At 39.8% G+C, this 24157-nt stretch overlaps 1 protein-coding gene across 1 annotated transcript; it reads left to right on the top strand.

Annotated features, from left to right (window-relative positions):
• The first annotated feature begins 22468 nt into the window (after positions 1-22468).
• LOC140951082 (uncharacterized) lies at positions 22469-23267 on the top strand. Its single transcript, XM_073400303.1, has one exon. The coding sequence runs from the start codon at positions 22519-22521 to the stop codon at positions 23047-23049; it is 531 nt and encodes a 176-aa protein (XP_073256404.1). The 5' UTR covers positions 22469-22518; the 3' UTR covers positions 23050-23267.
• Positions 23268-24157: the final 890 nt, after the last annotated feature.

The raw sequence follows: 24157 nt of genomic DNA, 5'->3' as shown, positions 1-24157 counted from the left end.
GTGATGGTGAGGGTTATTGCGCAAATGTCAGTATGTTCTCCCAATCTCGTTCTGTGCCCCCTCCATTCTTCCCCTACGAGCCTCTTCTAGGCGTTCAGAAAGTGGTGAGTGGCGCGTTTTTTGTTTTGTTTTTTCTATTCGCCTCCCTTACTATTTGAAGGGCTGGAACAGGCTCTCCCCCTTCTACCTATATAGAGAAGAATAGGCGAGTAGAACAACAGATGGGAGAGATTAAAGGTTTTTTTTTTTAACTTTATTCAGTTTTTTCAAAAAATTTTTCTAATCCTTTGTTATGCTAATTCCATCTTTACACAGTTCCTGGTACCTGATAAAATATTCAAGTTCCATAATATATTCTAGACAAAATCGCCCCAAAAAAGCCTTTAAAATGAGAATAATTTAAACTTTTAAACAAGGAACAACGTTCTCTTCGAAAGAGTTTTTAAAACTCTTTGCTAAGAGAGGATTTCACATCATACAGCGATCGCGCGAATAACAGTCACAACGTTTGACTGTTCTTCCTATTACAAAAATCGATATTTGTACAAAAATGTTAATATTACTTTTTATTTTGAACAGCTACGAGTGAATTCACCTACAGCATTTACGGGTATAGGCGTCGCATTTGCTCGCTGGACTTGTTCGTTGTTTTAGAGGTTATAAAGCAAAACGATCCAACGAACAACTGGACGGTAATACACGTTTTTGCAAATGACTTCACCTTTCATAAACCGTATGCTAGAATCCACAAGCGAACTGTTTACGTTTAATGCGTTTTAAAAAGTCACGCGATGGTAAACCTGTCTATCAATTAAAATGTTAAAATTTTACCTTTTGCATATCAAAAAAATAAATATAACCTCGCTTTGGCTTTGGAAGTTGTGGCACCACCATATCGTCGTTGCTGCAGCTTTTACGAAGTCAAATTGTTTTAAAAAACACATAATACTACAAAATGTGCATCTTCCCTACTCGTGTCTGTTGCGCAATTTATTTAGTATTTATCCTTAAGAAAGATTGCACAGTCTTCTATCCTCTATGAAAGAACTTCCACATTCCCCGTTGCTGCTCGTTTTACAGCTTCCCAGCCAGAATTAATGAGAAGGCAGCTGCTACCAAAGTAGTGAAAAACCCTCCGTTTAGTTGCAATCCCGCATCGATGCCCGGAAGGGCTGCTTTGTTGCACTTGTCTCCAGTACAACAGAACGTACACACCCAGTACTCGTCAGATCCAACGGTGTGTTTTCTGTCGTAGCATCTGTTTGAACAGCCAAACTTCCTAATGTATCCATCGGTCGAGCAGCCTCTTACAATGTATGGTTTATCGTAGTTGGGTTCATCGCCTCTTCCCAACATGACAAAATAGGAGCATTTCTCACTGCAGTATCGAATCCTCGGGCTGTCCTTGCATTCATCTGTTCCAATAGCTTTATCTATGGTGCATGATAGGCACTGCTGGCCTTGAGGAGCCGCAGTTGATAGAGCTAACAACGCCAGCACCAGAAACACAAGTTTTAGAAAATCCATCTTTTCGATTTCTTGCTGTTTGTTTTCTGTCAAATGTAAAGTTAGATTTTGAAGCTCACTCGCAAAAAAACGGCTTTTATAACCAGCGCACTTCCGTAATTATTTCCCAAGAGCTGAACTGAGAAATCGCACGCTTTTGTCAAGTTGCGCAAATATGTCACGCATTGTGGGGGCGAGTGTAACGTAGGTCACGTATTGCGGTCACGTACATTCAGCCATTAGAGAAAAAAGCCGGATTGCACATACAATCAACACTCTCCCGATCTATGGACACCTTTGGGACTGACAGTATGTGTCCGTCTTAGAAAGATGTCAGTCTCATAAAGAGTCATCTAAAAGGAGCAAATTATTACGGTAAGGACCAACTCTGCCTGACCGTATTAATAGTGAGGTATCCGTTATTATCATTATCATTATCATTATTATCATTATTATCACCAGGAGCCCATGAGTAGTCATGGGCTCCTGTTATTACATACTGCCCCCAATTACTCTTTTCAACAACCTTCTCGCTACAACCGAAATCTAGTCCTTCCATTGTCTTTTATCTTCGATTAATTTATTTTTTACCTCTCCCTGACCGGGACCCGCCCAGACTAACGTTACTACATTTTCGTGTTGTAACAAAATGCACTTTGTCTCTTAGTTGGCATCGAATCGGCCACCTCTATTTATCGTCCCACGCAGCTAAGGAGCGAAAAGACTGGACTGGGCGCTAAGGCAATAAATTCGAAGGCTATGTGTTTCCTTTATTTCGCATATATGTATGTAACGTTCATCCTGTATTTTTATTCACTTGTCTTTTTTAGCCCCCGTTGAAGGTTTTTGTGATGCATACCGAAAGATCGGGCAAATATAATTCACCTGGGATTTCAACATGTTGCCGCTTCCGGACGGCGAAAAAGGGCAAGTGTATTTTCATAATTCCACATGCTATGCAGCGCTGCAGTTTTAAAATCGTCTTAGGCCCAAATAGGATGTAAAATGGTGATTTTTGCCCCCAACCCGAGAATACAAAATATCAGTTATAAAGCAAGGGGCGTCCCGCAACATACACCCCTTCGCAGATTCTATAAATAGTCATTACGTTATGTCTGGAAACGGGTCACGCGAACCGGAAACTGCTTTTTAACACCTTAAAAGGTTTTCTGTATTTCCTATGACAGAATTTTCACATCGGAGCTGAGTAGTGTACTAGCACTACCACCTTTCTTTTTCGCACAGGGGAAAGCCGAGAATAAAGTAGGTTTTGCGTTTCAACAGAATCAAAAGTTTTACGTTAATGAAATGGGTAAAAAAATCACGCAAATCAATGAAACAATTCCTTGTATAGCCAAAAACTAAAACTTGTTTTCATATTTGCTCGAACTTGTAGCAAAACTGCATCATCAGCGATGTAAAATCCAAATCTATCAAGAACTTTTTTTTTTTTAATTTTAATATATATTTTTTTAATTTTTAAAGGATAAAATAATTCTTTATGACAGAAGTAACTGGAGTCACGCGGCTTAAAAATCGTATTTCATCGTATTCTTAAGAAGGACTTTGATTGTGATTTCACCCCGAAACTTGTAGTATAGAATTTATGTCATCGCTAATTTGGCTATAACCTTTAAACAAAGTCTGCAACTGTCTTTGCACCGGTTTTACTTCTCAGCTAAATAAGATTGCACCGTTTAGTGAAACTTACACTTGAAACTTCCCCTTTCAATCCTTTTACGCAATTGAGTTGTCATTCCATGTACTAAGTAAAAGTTCTCGAAGCGCGTGTGCTCAGCACAAATCGCAATTTTGGTGTCATTGAGCATTGGTCACTCAATGTCAGGGGCCTAGTGCGTAGTTGGACACTGGCCTCGCGACACGTTACAGAATTAACGGAAGTATTAAAGCAGGTTAATAAATATTCTAATCGTGTGTTCCAATCTAAATTATCAGAGCAATACTGAGTACTTCCGAGCTGCTTGCCGTTAGATGTTAATGTGTTGACTGTCAAGGTTTGGCTTAGCCGGCCTGGGACCAGGCCCCCTTGGTAAAAAAAAAAAAAAAAAAAAAAAAAAAAAAAGCCAGCCGCACGACGAACTGGGGAGGGGGAGAGTGCGGTAAGCGGAGCGACGGATCGGAATTGTTATCCAGTGGGAACTGAATATTTTTCTAATACCTCTCCAGCTAGAGTTTCCGCTTCCAGCAGCTCAGAAACATCCTCGTTGGATCAGGATTGAAAAAAAATTTAGAAGGAATTAGCGTCTAAATTAACTCGAATTAACTCTTGTCTTCCGTTTTCACTCACTGTACAGTTACACGGATTGCCATTTTGAAGCTTTACAATACACCAATTGTAAAGCCCGGTGGATGGCAAAACTCAGAAACCAAAAACTAGTTGCTCAATCTCCCGCCTCATTGAAAATTTTTTTTTCTTTTTTTTCTGTTTCGTTCCGTCTCTGTTTCGTTCTTCCCTCAAGAAACCAACATCTCTTCGTTTTAAGGCTGGAATTGAAGCCGGAATTAGCCATAACGAGAGATTGAAGTATTTATCTTTTTAAGCGGTACCAACCCCTTTCTAAGCCAGGGGAATTTACTGGGCGAGAGCGAGGGCTAAAACTCTTCTGACACGGGATGCGTGGGTTGGGGCGGTTATTCGATGACGTCATCTCGCAGCCACTGGCAAATCCTCCTGACTTGGTCATACATATTGCTTTGACAAATCACGCTTAAAAGCAATTTTTTTTTTAAATCAAAATGACCAAGAAAGGTCAATGCACACTCAGTAATCGGCTTGTCCATGCTCTTCCCAGTAACAAAACAAGCCTTCATATGACACTGTATCCAACATTATTCCATTAAAATGCAGCACTGTGTGTTATGACTTACTGTATCTTCAATTTTTTTGAAACAACAACGCAACAGAAAAGCGTTTCCGCCCAGTTATGAGGTATTACCGATTACTATGCTAATCCATTTATTCCACTGATGTAAATAAATCGCATGCAGGATATGAAGGTTTCAGTACAAAACAAAACCCTAGAAATAAATTAATAATAATAAAAGGGAAGGAAAGGGAAAAAAGATTTACAAAAGCTTTCACCGTACGTAGTCAAAATGTACAGGGATGGCGCCCTCTAAATAAAGGCTCTTCAAGATTGAAGATTATGCCCCTGGGATGAGAAGGGTATTTTTCAACAAACTGGATGGAAGTCGTCAATAGCGAAAACCGATACACTGAAGAAGCATAATGAACAGCGAAAAAGAGGTCTCGCTACCGCTTCATAAGGCAATAATGGTTTAAGAGAATAAATCTAATCGATATGTATAGGGAAGTAAGTATAAAACGTCCTGTCAAGGAAACATTTTATTTCTTTTTTAAAAAAGGATGGATGGTATTTTTATTGCAATGGACGAGAGAGAGAAAAGGTACTAAAATAGTGCGTTTTTCGTTTCGTACGTGTTCTTGAGGGGAAAAATGCGAATGAAATAAAATTCGATGGGGATTGCCATGTCTTAAGAACTGGAAAGAAGGAATTGTGCCTATGCACGTATTTTACTATTAGCGGATTAACAAATCATAAAATGAATGAAAATGTACGGAAACCACAACTGAAAACGATATACTATGTATTTAAATTGCGTGGTTCTTTTCCAGCTTAAAACCCCCATATTTTGCTGTTGCTGAGAACTTGAGGTGTTGATGAATCATATATTGAACAGGATTATTTTATTAACAGTTAAGGTTAGTTTAACTTTCGTGGCTTTAGTGAAGCAATCTGACATGTAACCAGCTTCATGAATTTCGTGGTTCTTTAAATTTGACATAATCAGCGGAAGTCACGCATTATGAACAAATAAGGTAAAAAAAAAAAAATAAAGCAGCATTATTGTTTCGCTGTCGGTTTTACTTTTTGCTTCTGCTTTTCACTTTTTGTTAAGCGTAATTTAAGTTACGTTACCACGGCCAGAGAAACCATCTTCTTTGACTTGAAAAATCTAATGTATTCAGGTATTAAAATTAACATGGTTTAGGGGCCGTGCTTTTGGAATATGGGATGTCACGGTTTTTGCGAGGAATTGTAGTACTAAGGGGGAATCTTTACTATTACAACTACAAATAGGGATATCGTATTCACTTCACCACTGGAATGGTCTTCAAGCAGGCCATTACTACTATTTTTATTTTTACCAATGAGACACTTGTTATTTTTACTTAAAAAATCCTGTTTATTTTACTTCTGTAAGCAGCTTGTACGATTAGTTGCGCAACTTGACCATCAACCTATGAAAATCTTAACCCTCATATGATCTTTGTCGGGACTGAATACTGGACTTATATGGCGTAGTATCGTTTGTGTTATCATAAACGGAAGGCGACACTCCACGTAAACAATAATCGGAAGTGAGTGTAGCATATCACGCCTGTGTCACTTGATTCGCTCTAAAGTAAAGGCGGATCCTTCGGTTCGGAAACCATAAATACTCGCTTTCGACTATCCTTGAGCAGAAATCAGATGGAACAACGTTCAACAGAGAGGTTAAAAATGAATCTCAGACTTGTACAACGACCAGTCTCTATTTATCTCCTTGTTTTTTGGTACTGTCTTCATCTGGCAAACTGTAAACCACTGGCTCCTCAGGCGTCATGCAATCCGCGTGACGGTTTAACTGGTAGCGCAAATTCTGTCACGATACGCATTCAACACTTCAAGGGAGCGTCAGTCAACTTCCAACGAGATAAACCGCTTCTTCTAACAGTCGTGCATCATAAAATATCAAACGATGGACAAATATACCCATTGGCAAAAAACCTCAAAGCAAAGTTCCACGGACGAGAAGTTTGTTTCTCGGCATTAAAAGAAACCATTTTGGACGCAAAAGGAGCCGAAGAGACCAAACTGTACTCTTGCGAGCAGGTGTGTCTGGAAGTTGGACATGTTCGAAAACTGGTAACTAACTCATCCTCAGGTGGCCGCTTGCATCCTGGGACGGATTGCTGTGTATGGACACTAGAAAGATATCTCCAGCTGGCCGCAATTGAAAATGGTCCTCGGTGCTTGCAATGTAAAGGGCGAGAATGCCTTAATGATAAAATGACAACCAGACAGTGTCCTCCTGGTGATAGATGCCTCGCCGTCACTCTCGAAAGAAAGAATAATACTGTAGGAACAAACTCGAGGTAAGTTTTGTAAAATAGTAGTAACAGGCGATTTTTTGCTGATCGAATCTTATCTAAATTTAAAAACGTATTAGGACAATTAACTACTATCGCAACGAGCCTCCGACAAAGTCAGCTTTTCCTTCCTTATAAGTACATGAGGTCTTATGACTAGGATGCTTGAGGCAAAAAGTAAAAGTGGGCACCAAACTAGGCGATAATCGGCTTTCGTTACTTTTAGGGGACCGTCGTTCTGTAGGGAGAAACAAATAAGTGCGCGAGCAAAATGACGAGTCAGTAATGCAACAGAAAAAAAATCGTATGTTCAACAAAAAAGAACGAGAAATGTCGAAATACTGGTCATTTCTGGCTGCATCTTTTAGCCATGAATTATGAATATCACAGTCGAAGCATTTCTGAGTAATTTTTTGGATTTTAGCCAATTTACCGTAGACTCAAGTGAGAATGACACAGGAAATAACTACTAGGTATTTTTTTTCTCGTTCTACATTCTACATTTGGCGTATACATTCATCATGTTGTCCGGTAAACTCGTAGTTTTGCTCTTTCAAAGTTAGGTTTTTCCTCTAAAAAGCGACGGTCTCGTAAAAGTAACCAAAGCCTAGTAATCGATCCCTAGGGTGGCACTCCCTTACGTTGCCTACAAGGGTATGTCCCGCTGAACAGGGTATGGCATGGGTTTAGCGTGTATAAGAGGGTGTCTTTTAATTTGGTTAAGGTTGGCGATGGGCGGTCTACAATTGTGATACCAACATTTTTTATGATATTAGTTTGAAAAATTTTTTATTTTGTATGCAAATTGGACCTAACCAGGGGCGTAAAATACGATCTTTTTATAAAGGTCGATATCAACCAGGGTCAGGTTTTAAGGCCTCTGCAGCACACCTTAACCCAAAATTTCCCTGGAATGCCTCCCCCATTCCCCTCCCCCTCCCCCCCCCCCACATAACCCACATAATGGCGCGGAAAAACGGCAGGGCTGGTGACACAAGTCCGCACTGTAAAATAAGACGCCTAGTGCTTCAAACGTGCGTCGATTATTTTGGATGCGTTTCTTTTTTTAATTGGGAAGATCCAAGATTAGTGTCTTGATCTCAGGTTCTTTCATTTCGTTCAACCAACATTGGCGTGAACAGGCAAGAACGTGACGGCAGCCTCATATTTTCAAATCTAGACCGCCCGCCAAGCCAGGGAAAGCACCGTAGCCTGCGCTTGGAAGTAGTGGGCACGGGAAAAAACGGGTGCGCGAGAAGGAGACACGTTCCCTCACCCCTCGTGTGTCTCCCTCGCGCGCGTCCGTTCTCTCTGATCTTTCGCCCACTACTTCCAAGCGCCTGCTACGCAGGATAAGCACTGTTGGAATAAGGTCGATGGTTCATAAATCCTAAACACCCGGATTTATGTTCTCTAATGAATCCATTCCTAGTATGGATTCTTTTGAATTAAAAGCTCAGAAGAGGCACAAAATCCGTTTTGGACTTTCCCATTGAAAGAAAACCCCCTAGTTATTTCTTCAGCCTTCTTCCGGGGCCTACAATATAGATAGCTCACAAATAATTCTGCTTGTTTTGTCTACATTTTAGCGTTGTACCAATAATGCTTGGCTGTTCAAGTGACAACTCGTTGCGCGGCTACTCATGCAACGACGGATGTAGGGAAGTAAAAGTGGCGGGTTCTGGAACGAGCAAAGTTTGTGTCCACTGTTGCTCTGGCGACGAATGCAATAAGAAACAAGAGACCTTCAAAAACGCAACTGAAACTGGCGCATTCGTAGACACAGATACAATTGAACCAAGAAGTGGCTCGTTTGATGTTGCGTCCAATAGGAAGCTGGTATTGCTTCCTCTTATGTTGAGTGTATGGTTCGTCAGAAGCTTTGAATCTTAGCAGTAAGAAAGTTAAAAGTTACTGAGATAAATTTATTCTCAGATGATGCATATGATTTCCAATCGTGGCCTATCTCAACCGAAGACGCACGCGCGAGTGGTACTCTGATAGCTTCAGTAATCTTCATTGGCGGGGGAGGATTTTTATCATGCCTTTGATTATGACTGTGAATTTTGTGCGACAGCAGCACATCTCTGGAAATGTAAGCTCTGATTTCAAAAAAAAAACTATAGTCCATTTTCTATCGCACCACCATAGCACGTTCTTTAAAATTATTAGTCCCTTGTTCATTAAACGAAGCTTGGTTCTCAGGGTCTCCCGGACAGACACGGTAGTGTAGAGAAACCTCACAGGGCAGGGACTAGGGCCAGTAATTCCAAAGTTCAACTAAAAAAATCTCTTTTTCAGGAATTTTTCGAGATTTTACTCTTAGCCCTGACCTTTTGGTTGTTACACTCTATGCCTAGGTCCGCCCCCGGCGACGCGGCAGGGAAAATGAAAAGGTTTTCAATAACGTATTATAAGGGCCTGGATAAAACACACTTGTCCAAAATTTAAAATAATGAAAATAGAAAATACTTTATATTTCAATTCTCTAAGTGTTCTCTGTACATTTTTTTATTGTGTATACTACTCACCCTTATAAATAGCAATTATATACATATATGCTAATAACGCCTTGAAAATATTATGTAAAATAGAAACTAACAATTCTTATTTATATTCATTCACAAACTGAGTGTCCAGAATCCTTACTTACTATTAATATCACTATTTGATGTACATATCTTTGTTCAATTAAAGATTCTTAACCTTTATAAAACGTTACCTTTGTCTTAGTAAACAATCAGCTGTACGTCATTAAGGGCGCGATAATTGGTTAACCTGTGATCTTCGCATCACCACAGGCCACCAGCCTATGGACATTTGTGAGGTTGTGCCTGGGACTGGGGCGTGGGTGGGGATTTGTTGAATTGCACTATGGGATTGTTTTGATGTTAATACTCGTAGTACCCAGTCTCACCCGCAACTGGACAAGGCCAATACCCTTACAAGAAATCAAATCTGTGCTGCTTTGACGGTTTTGTGTCTCTAGATCGGTCGCGTAAATTAAGAAAGAGTGGTAAACCCTTACATTAGTACCGGCCGCCAGCAAAAACCAATTACAACGTGAGATCGGTACTCTGCAGCGTTTGCATTTGTCTTGTTATCTTCTCGTCAGCAATCACCCTTTAAGGCTAAGACGCTTTAGATTCGTGATACTGGTAAACCTGTGACCCACACTACCACACCTAACTATTCCTACCAAATAACAGTGGGTAATCTGTGCTGTGTGGCTTTTGCACCTTCCCTGTTGGCTCTAACGCGCGCCAATACACAATTGATTCGTGATACTGTTAAACCTGTGTCCCTCACAATACCACACCCAACTATTCCCAGCCAATAACAGTGGGTAATCTGTGCTCTGTGGCTTTTCCACTTTCTGTTGGCTCTAGACCAGCCATACAAGAGAACTAGTATCTTCATCGCTCCAGCCTCACTCTAACTCACAAACGCTTGAAGATTTGCTTCGATGTTTTTCAGCAAATCGGCGAAGAGCGTCATCATATTCCTCCTCCATTCTCTTCCGTTTCTCTTGCTCTTCAGAAAGCCTTTTCGCGTTGAAAATCCTCTTACTCTTTCGTCGTTTTGTTTCAGCTCGTCGAAAAGCTAGCATCCCCGCTAATGCCCGTCCTCCTCTGGAAAATGGTCTTTCACATTTCACGCAATTCACTTTGTGGGAATCTCCGATCGCTCCGTTTAAGGGTATTCCATGTTTGCAGACAAGCTCAGGTTTTTCTTGAATGTCATTATAAGAGACTGAAATAAAATATGTCAAAAGAATTATAACCAAGATGGCTCTTTGCTGTACAAGGTGGTTCTTAAGAGTCTGTGTATGAAATCGGATCCTAAAGTGTGGCAATTCAATTCGCCACTTTAGAAACAAAAAGGAATCTTGCTCGAGCCAACTTACGCAAAGATTTATGGGGAAACATTAGCTAACAGCTGTCTGGTAGTAACGATACCAGAAACAATTTCGGGACACAATTCGGCTCCAGTTCCCCTCTCGTTTCTATTGATCAACAGTGCCTTCCTGTCATTAGGCTGATTTAGTAACAAAACGGGAACGTAATTTGACGACGGGAAAGCGCGCGTAAAGGACTAAACTCGACTTCCGGTTCCCAAATTCTCGCTCTGCCATTGGTCAAACCAGTTGTTTGATTTGCGAGCGCCGTTGTCAACGGACGTCCCCGTTCTGATGCTAAATCAGCCTATTATTTACGATGCTGAGTGTAAATGAAAAGTGAATGTTAGTTAACTTCTGATTTGCTAGATGCACGCTTAAGTATTTCTCCAGGTTTATGTGTAAGCTTTGGAATCAGGTTTTCCGTGAGACGCAGTTCATTGCTCCGTTTGGGTGCGGCCTCCTCGTCCCTACGGAGCGAGAGAGAGGGACGAGTAGGAGAGAACACTGGGAACGAGGTTGAAGATATGCGTCAAAACCAAGCGAGTTAAGAGTGAGGTCAAATGTCTGGTTATTGACCAAGGCCAAAAAGCACCCAAAGAGAGATTGAGGCCAATATCCAGCCGTATTACGAAGGATTTGTTACTGATGTGGCCAAAAAAGCCCTTTTTTGCGGGACTAAAGTGGGAAATCCCGCCAGGGCAAGATGGGTCGTCAGTGCTCGCTCGCCGTCGCCGATAGAACACGGGTTCGCTTCATCCTGCCCGCTCGCAAATTGGCCCATATATATAATAAGAAATCTTTTGGAGTAACCGATTTATCTACAGTTTGTCTACAGCATACGGTGAAGCCAAAGCGCTTTTTCTTATCTAAGTAAGGTTTCACCATTATTAGTCCGGGTTCCCACGGTCTCGGAGTCGAGACTCGAGGTACACTCCTGAGTGCCCCGACACGTGACTGTCTTCCGTCAATTAACTGAGGCATTGAAGAGCTGAATTCCTGAGCTACCTCGTCCGGTAATAACGTAGAATTCAAAAGATCCTCATCCGGTTCAGGAGTAAGAAGACCTATGTGACAGAAAATCAGTTTTGAGCCCTGGGGCCAACCTGTTCGTAGAATACTCGTGTTTGCATATTTTAAGGTGTTCGTAGGTGAACAATTGAGGTGTGTCAAGTAAAGAAACATTGTAAATGACAAAGAAAAACACAACTGCATACCTAATAAGAAAGGGCTAATGAAACAGTCAAAACTGGAGGAAAGAAAGAAAAAACTGTTGCGAAAATCGTGTCCGCGAGTATGCAACTATCTTTTTGCATGCGGTCATCCATTCATTTCGTTCATTATATGGACTCTATGTAGATTAGTGTATAAATTACTGTGTAGCCGGATAATGGCTGAATGGATGAATGGATGGATGGATGGATGGATGGATGGATGGATGGATGGATGGATGGATGAATGAATGAATAAACGAACGATGAATGAATGAATAAACGAACGCGAAGATGGTGAAGTGGAGAGTTGAGAGAGCTTAAAGCCAGTCTTCTCGACCTGAAAGGTTCGACGAAGTTGAAAAGTCCCAAAATTTTATTTCAAAGAAATACGACACTGTGATATCGACGATCAAGAACTTAATTAAAAGAACACGACGAAGGCGTTTTTTATAAGCATTGTATAACCTCTACCCACTTGTAACTGCTCTGTGGTAGTAGCCAACTCCGAAAGCTTGGCTCCTTTCACGATGGTCAGAAATGGGTGTTTTTCCTCCCACATGGCACATTAGAGACACATAGATGATTATGAAATATTCCGAATGCGACGAAACTTGGCAGGAACATAGTAAAAGAAAGTCCACATGTATTGATGGTAGTTTTATGCTTTTGATTGACAGCATCACGCCATAAGTGACGTTGGAACATGGCGCTAAAATTTGGAATTAACTATTTGACTTAGATGACTTTATAAATAAAATCTATAAAAAAACGGAGCTTTCTGGTGAAAAGCCCACTTAAATCCCTTAAATTGTTGCAAAGTTAGAGCTAATTAAAGAAATTCAAATTTCCCGCTAAATGTATGGAACTAACCATATATGGTCAAACTTTAGGGGTATTTAAACTCCAGCTTATTAAACGAAACAGTGAAGAAACTAAACGAACCATGCATAAAAGCAAATTTGTAGTTTTTTAAATTTAGGACATGGGGTGTCAGGTTGCATGTTACGTCATTTCATACCATTTTGACGTCATATTTACGTGTTGTTGACGTCACAAATGAAAATACCTATAGAGTCCCAAATTCAAAAAACTGCATTTTTTCTCCAGTGTGTTATCCGCTATTTTTCTTTTAACTTCCATTTATTGTCGGACTGAAAAACCTCCCTAAAGTTTTACCATATAAGGTAATAAAACAATTAAATTCTTTAAATTTTTTCTTTTATTGTCAGTCACAAAATAGCTTGTAACTTTGTCCCGTTTTAATGGATTTTAACGGGGTTTTCACTGGAAAGCTTCACTCTGATCACAGAACACCTCTATGTGGTTTTTCTGATGATTTTCTTAATTCTAAATTTTGGCACTAAATTTGGAAATTATTTGTGACGTCACAATGTCCATCAAGACTGTCAAACTGCCACCAAAAAATGTAGAATCTCTCAAGCAACAATCCTGCCAAGTTTCATGCCATTTGGAAAATTCTTCACGTCTCTGTGACCTATGTGGGAGGAAAAACACCTATTTCTGACCATCGTGTTTGGCTACTACACACTTTTTTCCTTTGTTATGTTTAATTCAATGTATAGTTAGCTCTGTTTTTACTTCTTTTTTTTTTTCCTATTGTTGTTGTATTGTAACTGAATAAGTGTGAATAAATGAACTTGAACTTGAACTTAAAGGAATGAAAGTTTTTCTCCTCTTTATGTTTAAACCTACCTGGATGTTTCTTACTGGAAGGAGAACTTTCCTTGTTTTCTTCTGGTGTTATTTCATTATTTGTGATCTCGCCTTTCAGTTTCGAGGAAAGCGTCTTAACTGACCCTAGCGAAATGGTAGCTAAAGAAGAACGATTGGAGAGTTCCACTGAAAGCCACTCCGGCGGTGAGTGCGATGGTCTATGAAAGCTGAGAGTTTGTTGTCCCCCCAATCGAGGGATTGGATCGTTTCATCACACTGGGTAAAGTTCCTAGTGGAGCGATTTTTGTGCTTCGGAATTTACAACTTGTACAAGACAAAGTCTGGCCCATTTTAAGCAGAAAGTAAAAGTAAGCGTAAAGACTTTTTTGGTGAATTAAAAAAAAAGACGTATCAATACGGCATTAATAGCGCTAGCTTTTGAGACAAATTCTTGTTATTCGCTGCGAAAGATTCTTTTTCCTTATCCATCTGTGAAGGATTACAATTTGTTCCAGTTCTGTGTCGTTGCCGCTCATACTTTACCGAATAGCTTTTCCCGTGGGACCCAAAAGGTGTCCGGTATAAACAATTGCCTGTTGGAATTTTTCATTTTTGTTAAGCCTAAAAACAATAAAAACATTCCAACAGGCAAATGCTACAGCTATTTATACCTTATTAATATTCATTAGACTAGTGTTAATTATTCACAGTTGTCAGTTTGACTAACTTTAGTCGGAGTCGCATCGCCGTTTCGGGTGCGTGTCCGTCCCAACGAGGTCGAATGCCCAAGCTAAAGCCCGGTCCAAGAAATGTTTCTTCATCTTCTTCAAGGCTCGACTCAGCCACTTATTTGCTCGACGTAACTTCGTCGACATCACAATCTGTTTTGCAAGCTTAGCGGCAGCCGGGGATGACAGACATTCGAACTGCGAGAATTCCACCATGTCTGATGAATTAAACTCGACAGAAAACTCTCAGGTATTTATTTTTTGGTGTTGGATTTGTATTGATCTAAGTGGCCTTATATTTGGTCTTTTTGCTGGTTGTTATAATTCTTCTTAAGTTGCTTTGGACCAATGCCGGGAAACCGGGTTTTTATTTGTTGCTTTAAGGTGACTCGACCCAGTTTTTTGGGGGTGGGTACCATCCTACTTTGAAGCTCTCTGGTATCCCCACCTTTACTTTTATCGTAAGTATAACACATAGAATGGATAACATATAGATCAATCTACAATATAACATAAAATTTTTGGCGATCGGAGTAAATGTCACGTGGTTATAATGCCACGCCCCTTTAAGGTCTGAGTCGAAAATCTGCTGTTGCCAGCATTTTTTCGTGAAAATCTCTCGGCTACACATAGTGCGCATTAGTGCCTTGCGCTGAACAGAGTTTCACCAATTCGAGAAATTCAGCGGTTTCCAAATTTAGGTCATAATTTATGCGAAAATGATAAGCAAACTTTACACGGATTATATCTAATAAACTATGAGATTCATCTCTGTATTTTGGGCATCCTTATAACAGATGGGTCCTTGCAAGTCAGCAAAACGCTTTAGGGCCTTGTAAATGCACGCGATTTCGAGCAAAGCAAACATATAGAAATTATAGTTTTTCGCTATTTGTTGACGTTTGTCAGCGTTTAAGAGTCAATCTCACGAAAAAAGCATTTTCTTAAAAATTCATTTTTTTTTCCTTCAAATTTTTATCAGCTGATGCCTGGTGGTCCGCTGATGCCTGGTTTAACCCTGCGATTGCATGACCTCTGCACGTTTCGCAATGGATGAACCACGGGATAGACATTTCCTTTCTTTTACCTTTGTTAAACAATCAATGTAAATGTTTGTAGTGAGCATTTATAGATTTTGCATTGCCATCAGTATGTGTGATTGCTTGCTCCAAACTCGATGATTATGATATTTCCTGTTGCCTGGGATTTGGCCTTGGACGTTAGAAGGGATCCTGAGGTATTTTCAAGAAACCTAAGGTTGGTTACCCGGGTGGTTCACGATTTAAACAAATGGTAAACAAAACTCAGGTCCGAAACATTCCGTTCAGCAATCGTGTTTTCCTTACACACATATCCCATTTACCGGAAAACGGCTGGGGGGTCCTTCAATGGTAACCAAAGGTGGGTTGAAGTCATGAACCACGGGTTTTGGTCGGAACATCCCCACCAGGGAAACTGGTCTGCTTTTCGACGATCTGTTGCTCCTGGGAATTTTCGCTTGAAGGGAACGTCGCGTGTTCTATTTCCTGTCCAATTTTTGTTTCTTTTGTAATACTAAACCACTAAGTCGCCTATACACGGGTCGTGATCAGTATAAGACAGCTTTTTGAAATCGGTTTTTATTTCTAGGCTATAATATACAGTCTGTGTAAGTGGCGTAGTAGTACACAAGAGTTAGGATTTTCAATCGTTTGACTGTGCTTCAGAAAGAGTCATAATCTTTAATATACATTGTGTGGACGTTTTTGTTTTGTTATGTTGACAACCCTTTTTTCGCCTAAGACTGCAGATTTTGTTGAAATAGATTTTTTTCTTATAAGAATTGAGTCATATACTCCTTCGCTGTAGGGGGCTGTAGGGGATTCTACAGCGATAGGCGCAGTCTGGGGTGACTTCCCATAACTAAATGCTATTAAGTATGCAAGAAGGATATTGAACTATTTATATCTTATTAATTTTCATTAGACTTCGTGCATAGTATATATTAAAGCATGTGTTAATTATTCACAGTTGCCAGTTTGACGAACTCAAGTTAGAGTCACCCCCACCCACCCACCCCTTCTGCTTACTTTATTAGCACCTACTTGTCTTCCCCATCGAGATTGCTCGTCGGGGGTGACTTCCCATAACTAATTTCTAATATACAGATTTAGCCAGGGCTAAAAGCGAAGCTCCAATTAATAAATTTATAATTTAAATCAAAAAATAAACTTTTAATCCACAAATCATTTAACTTAAGGGCACATTCATGTGACTTTTGAGGGAAAGGCTAAGTTATTTTAGAGTGAAACATCTTACATCGAATTGATAACCTTATATGTACACCCAAAAAATAGCAAACATCTTCGATCACATTCAAGATCACAGTAGATTAGGCCTCGAAAACAAATTCTTGGAAAACAAATCACGCCGAATTTTTTTGCGTTCGACAGGTTTACTTTACAAATTCTTGCCAACAAATCTGGGGGTGTTTAAACCAACCTTTTATAATTTTTATACATCACATTTGAGGTGAAACAGTACTATTTTTCATACAGACCTCGGACAGAATGCAGTATTTCACAATTTTTCAAGACAAATTGCACTCAGTCAATATTCAGGACGATCAATTGTAAAGCGAAACCGTTCAAAAATTTCCAAAATCACCCATATGGCCTGCCGGTTCTCGTTTCTATAGTGCGAGCTGTCAGTGTGGTCGAGTGTTTGAATGAACTTTAATAGAGTTAAGCTTCAACATAATAGCGAATTTATTATTATTTTTTTTGTTATTTAATGGTTTCAGTTATAACGATGTGTAATCTTATAAAGCGTTTGATACGCGCGACATTTTTGAGTACTCCTGCAAGCGATGTTCATGAACGATGAAAACAAACGGCATAGACTAGCGATTAAAATTGCAAGGAAGACTACTAACAATCAAAAAAAGAAATATAATTCGGTGAAACAGTTACAGAGATAACAATTTTCATTCATGAAGACAAGTATTAAAGTGTCTCTAAAAATCCTGAGTCTCGGCGTGAAGCTTTATAAGCCGGCTTCCCGGCGCGGGTGTTTACTGTTTTCCAAGGTGAACTCCTCGAAGCAAGAAAATCGCTCAAAGTTTTCTTTCTACAGCCAAATTTATAACTAAATATTCTTCGGAACGTTTTCTTTCTATCTGCGGTGAGCAAATATATCTGAAGGCTTTTTAAAGTTCTGTAAGCTTATATCAAACCGTTCAAACCTGATACTAGGTCAGATCATTGACTCAAACTACGGCTACAAACTTGCATAAACTTGGCGCATAAACTGTCAGCGTAAATGTGCAAGACTTCATGAAATTAGATATAACAAAAACAAACATCAAATACAATAGTAACTCAGGCTTACCATTCGAGATTCAGTTCCTGAAAGCTATCAAGGAAGGCCACAGTTGCTTGAGACTTTTAACCCCTCAAACGCATTAAGCAATGTGAAAAACGAAAACGATGCCATCCAAAATCGAATTACCAAATTTTGACAAGCGACGCGTTCCTCAACCAAAAACCCAGTAAACAAACCAGCCATGAATAACAGAAGACTCTTGATAGCAGCTGAATTTCATTTTGTACATCCAGAAGAAAAAGACAGTTAAAAACATCACACGTTGACACAAAACTGTTCAGCTTCAGCTGTCAAAGTAAACAATTTTCAAGCTGCTGCATAATTTTTTCGCATGAACTCACCTGTCAAATTTTGACCAATCAGAGTATAAAAATTGGACGTAGAGCGTGACCAACGCGTGACCATGGTAAGATAAGGTCTTCCCCGCCTGTACTTTAAAAAAAAAACTGGCTGAATTTTCATTTCCGAAGTCAGTTTGAGATCAAAATTCTAATAGTGCGGGGCCATAGTGACATAAACACAACATATTTGATATGAATCCTTGGAAAAAATAAACTTGAACCTGCGATCATTCCAAACTGGTAATTTGTCAGCGGATAACTTCAAAAAAATACTCGACCTCGATGGGTCGACACTTGAGCCCGCGCTACGGTCAGGTGATACTGGTCAGCGGATGCCCTGTTTTGACAGCTGTCAATTGATCACAACATTGATGTGAAATTAGTTTTCTCTTGGGCTCCCAAACTAGCTAAAATGTGAGAGTAAACATTGGTTGTCCTGTGGTGCGGACGGACGGTCGGTCGGCGGTCGGTGTACGGTCACGTGATTACCAAATTTTCTGGGATGGGTAGATTTACTTAGCAGTGGAGCTCCGCTAATAGGTATGCAAAGAAGGATATTGAACTATACGCGTTATGTTGCAAATGAATCCATCCTCCATATGCTTTTAGCAGTTGTATTATGGAGGCGTATTTCAAGCCGACTTAGGGTAAGAAATTCTAATTTGAGTAAAAGGCTGTGATCTAATTCTGAGGCAGCTAATCAACTGCACGCCAACTTTAGCCTGTGAACAGGCCTAGCCTGTTCACAGGCTACGCCAACTTGTGCTCGCAAGTAATTTGCATCAATTAACATTTTTTTTATTAACGGCTTGTCATCAAAACAGTTGTGCACACTAGTATTCAGCAAAATCAAATTCTGTGATGTTACACGAGACGATTCGCAATGACGATTTTTAGCGCAACACTGCGTTGCAATGTTGGAACAATGTTGCAAAATTAACTGTTCGAAACAACGTCGCTACTTATAATGTTGCTGAAGTTGTCTTGCGCTAAAAATCGTCGTTGCGAATGGTTCTGTGTAACATCACCTTTAGAAGGAACAAGTAATAGTATCTCTGTAGGAAGACTATAAATATAATCCACGCAAAAAATAAAATAATAACAGATGAAAAAGTATTTGAAATAACAATTTAGAAAACTTATGATCATGAATTCTTTTACAAAACGGTGGCGTGTAGCTGCCTTTAATTATGCAATTAAGCCCGGGCTTAACAAAAATTGGTGTTAAAATGAGCTCATGTAATCGAATGTTAACAGGGCGTGAAATTGCATCCAATACAGGCACCAATTTTGCGGTTATGGGCATGAACAATTGGTATATAATTCACTTGGAAAATCTGTCACTGAAAGCCATCTAGTTTTTTCAAATAGATACGTGGTAGGGGTTCCCTTTCTTTGTTTATTTCGATTACCAGGTAGAATCATTTAGCTTGTAATGAGAACTCGTTATTTTGGAGGGTATCAGCTCTTAAATAACAACTAGTAGTCCTTGTTTGTGTCTGTTTTATTTGTTCTTTTTTTTTTCGCTTTGCTTTTTTAATGCTGGGGAAAATTAGCACAGTGGCACAGTCGCGGCCTCTGTGCTCTTTTTTTCCTCACCAGGTCAGTGTCAGCTACGACTTCAAAGACTGGGAGATGATTAATTGCAATAATATGAGAAGAGTGAACACATACATGCGATCTACGATAATGAGAGCAGGGTGATCCCTATAGCCTTAGTGCACACAGGCCAGACATGCAGAGAGATACCCAAGTGTCTATTGACCGTGAGAGATGTACATGAGTGTAGAGGTCTTATCACGAGCAAATATTCCTCCCAGACCACATAACAGTATGCACTTTAACTAAAAGAGCTCTAGCCCGTTCGTTGATAACTCACTGTTTACTACTCATTTACGCAATAGCTTTAAGCAAAAAGGGACGTCTGTGCTGTAGTTGAATTGTTTTTAGGTCAGCGTTAACTAGGCTTGCTACTATGTCCTCAGCCCCCTCACCCTGTGCGCCTTTTTAGGCTTCTACGAATGGGGCTTAAAAAGGAAAAAACGGCTGTCTACGCCCCCTGCAAAAACTTTTTTATGTTTTAGCCGTGCGCCAGTCATACCTGAAAAGTTACTGAATCTTCTGTTCTTTCCAAAGTTGATCTCAAGCTGGTCTTCAGGTGCACTTCAGGTGCACTTCAAGTGCACTTTGCATTGGTCCTGAACCAGCCTATAGTTGTTGATTACCAAAAAATAAAGAAACGATATCATCCCCTCCTAGCAACGTTTGACAATTTGCCTCGCAACGCAACTAATCAACCGTGATAACGAACGCGATAACTGAAGTCATCAAACGCTCAACCTGATTCCGTTGTATTACTAACTTTTCACCGAATGAAATCTAATCTTCAGGCTGCGATTTTGCGATAGCTCTTTCACACTGAATTGATCTCATCTTATTCATGTTATTTGGCAAGAATGTACACAATTGGTCCAAATATCAATGACCCTACCCTGGGTACCAGAGTTTTTTCTTCGGGTGCGACGAGGAGCTTCGTCGGCCACAGGCCGACACGTTTTCCAACACGTCTTCGACCAACTTTCGGCGGCCGTTGCAATCGCTACTTTTGAGATATACGGCTGAAAATTCTCAGGTTACCTACTTTTAATATGCTCTTTCACCTTGTGCTAACACAATTTTTCAAAAGTTAACTGTTTTGGTGTTCACCGAAAGTTGATCACGTGATCAAGTCATGAAAAGAGCCTATTATTTCAACGTCGTTTTAACAATTCGATGTCCGTTTTCCTGATATATCACAATTGGTTTTGTCAGTTTTCTTTGCCTTTTTAATCTTCCGTTGCTATACGAAAGCCCATCTTCAGCCGGCCACAAAAAAATTTCATTTGCTCCATGTTATCGGGAAAAGATAAGTCTTTCTAATACTCACTAGAATCTGCTAAACATATGCGCCTGATAAAGCACTTGAAACAATTGCAATACTTAGTAGGGGAGGTAGGAGTAAAATGTTTAATCCAATAAATTATTAATGAGAGTCGAGTGAGTGATTGATTGAGCGCCATTCGAGCCTCCACATTCAACCTCATGGAATGACTACGTCATCCATGAGCTAAAAAGAGGATGTCTAGTTTACAATGCAATTATAAGCGTTTCTCAGAAACTTTGTATTAAAGCAGATGCAATGTCGTGCAGTGAACCGTATTCTGGTCAATTTTCATATTCAGTATAAAAAAGCTCCCTTTATAAGTTTGGGCTTGTAGAAGATAATGTCACAGTTCTTCAATGATCATAAAATTCAGAGTCCGGGTAGTTAGTTAATCAACTGTGGCCCTGAAAAAATTTGAAGGAAATAAAGCTACGAATTTTTAAGAAAATGCTTTTTTCGTGAGACGGACTCTTAAACGCTGACAAACGTCAACAAATAGCTAAACCTATAATTTGTATATGTTTGCATTGCTCGAAATCGAGCGCATTTACAAGGCCCTAAAGCTTTTTTCTGACTTGCAAAGACCGATCTGTTATAAAGATCCCCAAAATAAAGGGATAAATCTCATAGTTTCTTAGATATAATTGTGTAGAGTTTGCTTATCATTTTCGCATAAATTATGACCTAGATTTGGAAACCGCTGAATTTCTCGCATTGGGTCTTTGCGATTTTGGTGAAACTCTGTTCAACGCAAGGCACTAATACGCAGTATATGTAGCCAAGAGATTTTCACGAAAAAATGCCGGCAACAGCAGAATTTCGGCTCAGACCCCAAAGAGGCGTGGCACTATAACCACATGACATTTACTCCGATCGCCAACAGGTGGCCAAAAATTTTATGTTATATTGTAGATTGATCTATATGATATCCATGCTATATGTTAGACTCACGATCAAAGTAAAGGTGGGGATACCAGAGAGTTTCAAAGTAGGATGGCACCCTCACAAAATTACGGTGGCCCAGAAGGGTCACACATGCAAATTAAAAATTGTACATGCAAACTGAAACATGAATGGGCCGACGGCTGTAAGGCCAGGTCGCACGGCTCGGACCAGGTCCTCATCACTCATACTGCCCGCGCCGGACTTTTCATTTTTCATTTGCATCGATATGTTTTCTATTTTCAATTTGCAGCACAATTTTTAGTTTGCATGAACTATATTTAATTTGCAGGTAATATTTTTAGTTTGCATGTACAATTTTTAATTTGCATGCACTATTTTTGATTTGCGCAACATTTTTAATTTGCATGTGTGACCCTTCTGGGCCACCTTACAAAATAACTGGGTCGAGTAACCTTAAGATAACTGATTTGTGGAATTTCTAAATCTATATTATAGAGCGTTTTCACATGACGTCACGGCGGCCATAATAATGTTCCAAAACAATGAAACGGCGGCCATATTGGTGTACCAAGAAAATCCTTTGGGAGTTTAACTCTCTCATGTAAATGTTTTCGTTTGTTCCAATAAATTAGCATAGATGCTGGCCACGTGAGTGAAAACGCTCTATAGCAGATCAACCAATAGGATACAATGTCATGTCACGAACCGTATTCTGATCAATATTCATATCACAAAAAACTCTTTTACCAAGACTAAAAATATTTGCAACGGTACTGAATCACGTTCACTATGTCTTCGACCGATGTTTTTGCTGAACCGATGCTAGACAGCGACGAGTATTTGGAGAAATACAAGAAGCAGCTAACTAAGCTTGGCGAGAAGGGACTTTTGCCGAAACTTGACGCAACCCTGACCTATAAAGTCTACTCGTTTAGCGGAAGCGATTTCGGAGCACACAAATCGATCGTTCTTACCACAACTGATAAGCACTTCGTAACAGTAGAGCTGGGTTTCATGGAAGTCGACGGTAAGAAGCATATCTACCCGGTAACAAGAGAACTTCACCCGTCAAATAAGCCGAAATTGGAGTACCTCGGTACAACCGACACCACGGGACACAATTTGATTGCAATGGCTGTGGCTGTGATGAAGCGGTTTGGCAAATACTTCAAGTTTGCTAAAAACTGCCAGGATTTCTGCAATATGTACGTGGAGGCAATTGGTGTAAAGGGAGCTCAACGTCTGACCGATCTCGACAAAGTTGAACTTACATCGATGCTTGGTGGAATAATCGCTTTTTTGTTCATCATGTTGAAGTGAATGAGACACCTGCAATATACTGTGAAACATTAGACAATGCCACAGTTTGTTTTAGCAGTAATTTGACTTGTTATTTCGTATCTGTATATATAACTATAGTTAGCTTTACGTTTTTACGTTTTTAGCTTGGGAAATGTTTAGTTTAGACAAATTCGTTATTTCCTCCATATCTGACGTAGTTGTAAAAGTGAAACAAGAAAATTGATTCGTTGAAAATTATTCAGAAATTACGGTACTTAAATAAACCAAAATAGGGGAAAAAAACTTGTCTAGCAACTATTGTTTCGACTACATTTTCAGCTTCAGTTCAATAAAGCTAAAAAGTGCCTACACAATGCGATATGGGGGCCATTTTCGAAGGAAGTAGTTCTGGGAATGACAGTCCGTGAGATATCCATTTTCGGCTATATGATGACGTCACTGATAATTGCATCTTGGACCTTCAAAGATGAATCAGTATTCGTAACTTAACGCTTTTGCGCCGCTATTATTTTGGTTCTTTTCATTTATGCCATGAGACCAAGCGTTATTTGTAAAGAAACATCAGAGGAATATGTGAAACAAAAGAAAGATGGCCTGCGTCTATGCAACGCAGAGAAAGAGCCGCCGAAAGTGAATTCAGCGGTTGTGTTTTTGATACAGTCTGAATGCAGTGGTCTTTGAATTCTTGCAAATTTCAGGTATGTAATAGTATTTTTTTGGTTTTGAAAAAATTACCCCGAGATACTAGAGTAAATTTGCTTGTTGTTAATTCAAACAAACTCCATATGCACGATACTTTAGTTCATATGCACGGCCCTTGAAAATCTGTGAAGGGTGTAATTTCGGCGCCATTACTGATTCACTGTATGAGCGTTTCGTGGATCGTATGCTAAAGTGATCTTTGGTTTCGTTTAATTTGGAATTGTTCGTGTTACAAGGCGTTGCGAATTTTTATTACTTCTTAAATCTTAAATTCCAAGATTACACTGTGAAGGATTTCAAACTTTAACTGAGCGAACCAGTCTTACTAGTATCTTTGGGTCCGGATAATCTGCGAGCCAGCGAGCCATGCGAGGCGTGCGAGCCATGCGAGGCATGCGAGCCATCGGAAAATATAAATTTTTAA

Source organism: Porites lutea, chromosome 10 (assembly GCF_958299795.1).
Source record: "Porites lutea chromosome 10, jaPorLute2.1, whole genome shotgun sequence".
Classification (NCBI taxonomy): Eukaryota; Metazoa; Cnidaria; class Anthozoa; order Scleractinia; family Poritidae; genus Porites; species Porites lutea.
The sequence above is the reverse complement of the archived record's forward strand: the minus strand, read 5'-3'. Positions and strand labels throughout refer to the sequence as shown.